General features: G+C 33.3%; 1 protein-coding gene across 1 annotated transcript; it reads left to right on the top strand.

Annotated features, from left to right (window-relative positions):
- The first annotated feature begins 2,875 nt into the window (after positions 1 to 2,875).
- LOC119601052 (angiopoietin-related protein 2-like) lies at positions 2,876 to 4,204 on the top strand. Its single transcript, XM_037951752.1, has 4 exons — positions 2,876 to 2,964; positions 3,028 to 3,131; positions 3,197 to 3,802; positions 3,865 to 4,204. The coding sequence occupies exons 1-4, from the start codon at positions 2,908 to 2,910 to the stop codon at positions 4,025 to 4,027; spliced, it is 930 nt and encodes a 309-aa protein (XP_037807680.1). The 5' UTR covers positions 2,876 to 2,907; the 3' UTR covers positions 4,028 to 4,204.
- The last annotated feature ends 576 nt before the right edge of the window (positions 4,205 to 4,780 follow it).

The raw sequence follows: 4,780 nt of genomic DNA, 5'->3' as shown, positions 1-4,780 counted from the left end.
CCGCAAAATACCTTTATCGGAAACTAAAATAGGTATACAAAAAAAAAATCGGTGTTGGGTCCTATCTAGGGATAACAGAGACTCGAAATGGGATCTGAATCGAATAATGGCGCACTGTCCGTATAAAAGTGTGGTTATACAAATTCTAACTTACACATCTATAAATCATGAGCCCAACGTTAACTGAAGCTTTTAAAACATTGCTGGATATTCCTCCGATCATAAAACATGTAAGATACGAGGTGACACTGACAGTTGAGAAGCTCTTATGAAATAACCAATGTTACAAAACACTTTTTCGATATGTACCGGATATACTGCTAACGAAAGAACAAACGTACTTGCTATAAATGGAAGGGAACTTAAGAACGTTAATCTGATGCACTGAGGAAGGAATTAAAAACAAATGTAAAAAAATCTCACAATTTCAATAGTCTATAGTCTGGACTATAGATTGTTCTATAGTCCATAAAGTTTATCATAATACCAACACATTTAAACTAGTAATTAACAATAAACATTGTTTTAACGCTATACTACTTAGTTCGTATAAATCAATTTGAGATCTAATCCAACAGTCCAGACTGTAGGACCATTGAACAGTTTGCAGTCAGAACTATGGAACAGTCTATAGTCTGTATTATAGATCAGTCTATAGTCTAGACTATAGAACAGTCTATAGTCTGGAATATAGAATAGTCTATAGTCTGGACTATAGAACAGTCTATAGTCTGGACTATAGAAAAGTCTATAGTCTGGAATATAGAATAGTCTATAGTCTGGACTATAGAACAGTCTATAGTCTGGACTATAGAACAGTCTATAGTCGGGACTATAGAAAAGTCTATAGTCTGGACTATAGAAAAGTCTATAGTCTGGAATATAGAATAGTCTATAGCCTGGACTATAGAACAGTCTATAGTCTGGACTATAGAACAGTCTATAGTCTGGACTAAAGAACAGTCTATAGTCTGGACTATAGAACAGTCTATAGTCTGGACTATAGAACAGTCTATAGTCTGGACTATAGAACAGTCTATAGTCTGGACTATAGAACAGTCTATAGTCTGGACTATAGAACAGTCTATAGTGGACTATAGAACAGTCTATAGTCTGGACTATAGAACAGTCTATAGTCTGGACTATAGAACAGTCTATAGTCTGGACTATAGAACAGTCTATAGTCTGGACTATAGAACAGTCTATAGTCTGGACTATAGAACAGTCTATAGTCTGGACTATAGAACAGTCTATAGTCTGGACTATAGAACAGTCTATAGTCTGGACTATAGAACAGTCTATAGTCTGGACTATAGAACAGTCTATAGTCTGGACTATAGAACAGTCTATAGTCTGGACTATAGAACAGTCTATAGTCTGGACTATAGAACAGTCTATAGTCTGGACTATAGAACAGTCTATAGTCTGGACTATAGAACAGTCTATAGTCTGGACTATAGAACAGTCTATAGTCTCGACTATAGAACAGTCTATAGTCTCGGACTATAGAACAGTCTATAGTCTCGACTATAGAACAGTCTATAGTCTCGACTATAGAACAGTCTATAGTCTCGACTATAGAACAGTCTATAGTCTCGACTATAGAACAGTCTATAGTCTCGACTATAGAACAGTCTATAGTCTCGACTATAGAACAGTCTATAGTCTCGACTATAGAACAGTCTATAGTCTCGACTATAGAACAGTCTATAGTCTGGACTATAGAACAGTCTATAGTCTGGACTTTAGGACAGTCTATAGTCTGGACTATAGAACAGTCTATAGTCTGGACTATAGAACAGTCTATAGTCTGGACTATAGAACAGTCTATAGTCTGGACTATAGAACAGTCTATAGTCTGGACTATAGAACAGTCTATGGTCTGGACCAAATATATTTCAGAAAATTAGTTTGTTAAGGTAAAATCGATTTCACAGGATACCCAAGACTCCGCAGTGGGCACTTCTGAAATCCACTTTAGTGGTTATATATTTCATATTAATATCGCTATTGAGAAAAAAGTCATATAAATAAGAGTCTAATAAACAATGAAATCGTTACGTCTTAAATCATATTAAATATACTACTCATAACTGGTGTAGTATACCAGGTCCGTGCATATTTCCTTACTTGTTTTTATAATTAACAATATGAGTAAGTAATTAAATGAACATATTTATTAGTTGCTGTTTTTGAAACAGAATTCATTAAAACAGTATTAAAATGTTATATTGGCAGATTTATATCAGTCGAGGTTTCAAATAGTCAAACCTAATTAGAGTATTCGAAAAACCGGTTTGATTCATATTAAGAGGTAGTTATGAACCGATCATTACAAAAGATTTTGGTTCCTATTCAATTTCATCACCAGTTATGAGTCATAAAATAATTTTCTGAGTGGGACCTTATATATGGTGTTGGCTCTATAATGAACTGATCCTTATCAAAGTTGGTAGAGAAACTTGTTTATAATAAATATCACCATTTCATAAAGCTAGTTATGAGTGTTATTCATTTTCTAAAGGGGGATCATCGACCGATATTGCTCATGTTCTATACCAAATAGAGAATAAATGTTCAAAATTCAAGCTTCTCCCGTGTGGTCTCTATCGTGCTTTCAACAGACAGACGAACGAACAGAATTTAATTGGGTCCCAGAATATCGTCAATATACTTACGGTGAAATTATTAGGAAAACCCGGTTTCCGGTTATGGTTTTTGAGTACTCTAAACCTAATAGGGGAGCAAATACAGAAGAATTTGGATTTATATGTAAAATATTGAAACAATTACAAAAACAGTTGTTTTACGAAACATATGTATAAATGTTAAAATCATTAAAGTTAATTCTACGACTTCATTTCAACTTCTATTTTGCTGGAATTAAGTGGTCAAGACTTTTTAAGAATGTTTATTAAATATATAATTTTTTTCGTATTTAATTTGGATTTATTTCAAATTGGGGTAATATAAAATATGTTCAATCAGTTTATTAACAGTTTTATAAGTAATTTTTTAAAATTCTAGAGTTCTAAAGAAGGCTGCCCTGAAAATCTACAATTATATAAACAAATTTATGAAATTAAAAACATGTTCAATGATGTAAATTTAGAAGACATTCAGCAACCCGGGTTTGTCAGCGAAGCAGACAGACATTTTTATTTTAATAGTTTATTTTAAATCTTTTTATTTGTAGGAAAATGGTGCCATGTAAACCTATGAAAACCATATTTGACATACGTTTCGATTCCCTACCCAAAAATTGTATTACAGATCGCATACCACGTACATGTGCAGAAGCTACCGAATGCACTTGCTCCAGTGGTATCTATAATATTACAAATCCCAGCTATAAGGAAATAAATTTGACAATTTTTTGTGATATGAAGAACTATGGTGGCGATTGGTTATATATTTTGAGACGCCATGATGGCTCTCTAAAGTTTAATCGCCCCTGGAAAGATTATGTAAACGGGTTTGGTAATATTGCTGGTGAATTCTGGCTAGGGTTGGAAAATATTTATTCATTGACAAATTTCTATGGACCTCAAGAATTGTTTGTTTTTCTAGAGAGTTTTAAAGATACCACTAAATATGCTCGTTATGATAATTTTGTTATAGGAAGTGCTAAGGACCAATACAAACTTAAATCACTAGGCCAATATTCTGGCACCGCTGGCGATAGTTTGTTTCGAGTATTGGGCTCTAAATTTACAACTCTCGATAAAGACAATGACGAGATGAGTCAAAATTGTGCTGAAATTCGTGGAGGCGGATTTTGGTTTAAGAATTGTACTGATGCGTAAGTAGTTAGCTAAATAGTACTCAATGTCCAATAGTATTCAAAATAATTTTTATTTTTAGAAATCCTACAGCTAATTATTTTCGTGGTAGTTATACCAAAAAAGGCACATATAATACTGGTTCTTATTGGAAAACCTTCGAGGGAACCCGTTATTCCCTTAAAACTATTATATTCATGATTCGTCGAAAAAGTGTTCCTAAATTGGAACCAATTGCCAATTAATTTTATCAGAATGTGAATGTAAATGTTATTTTTGAATTAACTTAAAAATAGCATAGGTCGTATGTTCTGACTATCGATCATAATTACTAAAATGCCTTTTGTTTTCATCACTCTCACAAAATTTGTTATTAAGAATAAGTTGAAATCCGCAAAAAGTGAATAAATATTTGGTTTTTAAACTTTGTTTTAATTTTTTGTCTTAGGGAACTTCTGAGAACGTGTCACGGAAGTGTAGTGACTAAATAAACACAAAGCTTGGACCTCGCATACCTATTGCGATGTATGTATTCAAAGTATCTCTCGGAATCGTCACGAAAAGAACTATTGCGTTTTTTAGCGGCAAGAAAGATAAATCAACAGAGACTCATTACATTCCCTCGGATATTGTTGATATTGAAGTGTTATTCACTTAATGTACTGTTGGGGTCCATTATTCCTCTCTTTTGGAATAACAGTGGGGATATTGTTAATGGAATTTGGCTCTATGATGTACAATAATATAGCTTATAAGAATGGCAGCCATCTACCAACGCCTTTGAAATTTACTAAGGTAACTTAGTCTATGGTTTTCTTGATCGTCTCGCGAGCCGCCTGATATAGATACATTACCCAGATATATAAATGGTTGGACATCTTCAATATCAAAGTTCAATTTTGAACTTTTAGAGCTTAGTGTTACTGAAAGGCAAACCATTAGACTTTGCTATATATGTTTGATTATGTGTGCTAGAAGACATATGCCATCGAAAATGT

The sequence above is a fragment of the Lucilia sericata genome, unplaced genomic scaffold (assembly GCF_015586225.1).
Source record: "Lucilia sericata isolate MDLA Ls3-8-SP2 unplaced genomic scaffold, ASM1558622v1 Contig000140F_arrow, whole genome shotgun sequence".
Classification (NCBI taxonomy): Eukaryota; Metazoa; Arthropoda; class Insecta; order Diptera; family Calliphoridae; genus Lucilia; species Lucilia sericata.
The sequence above is the reverse complement of the archived record's forward strand: the minus strand, read 5'-3'. Positions and strand labels throughout refer to the sequence as shown.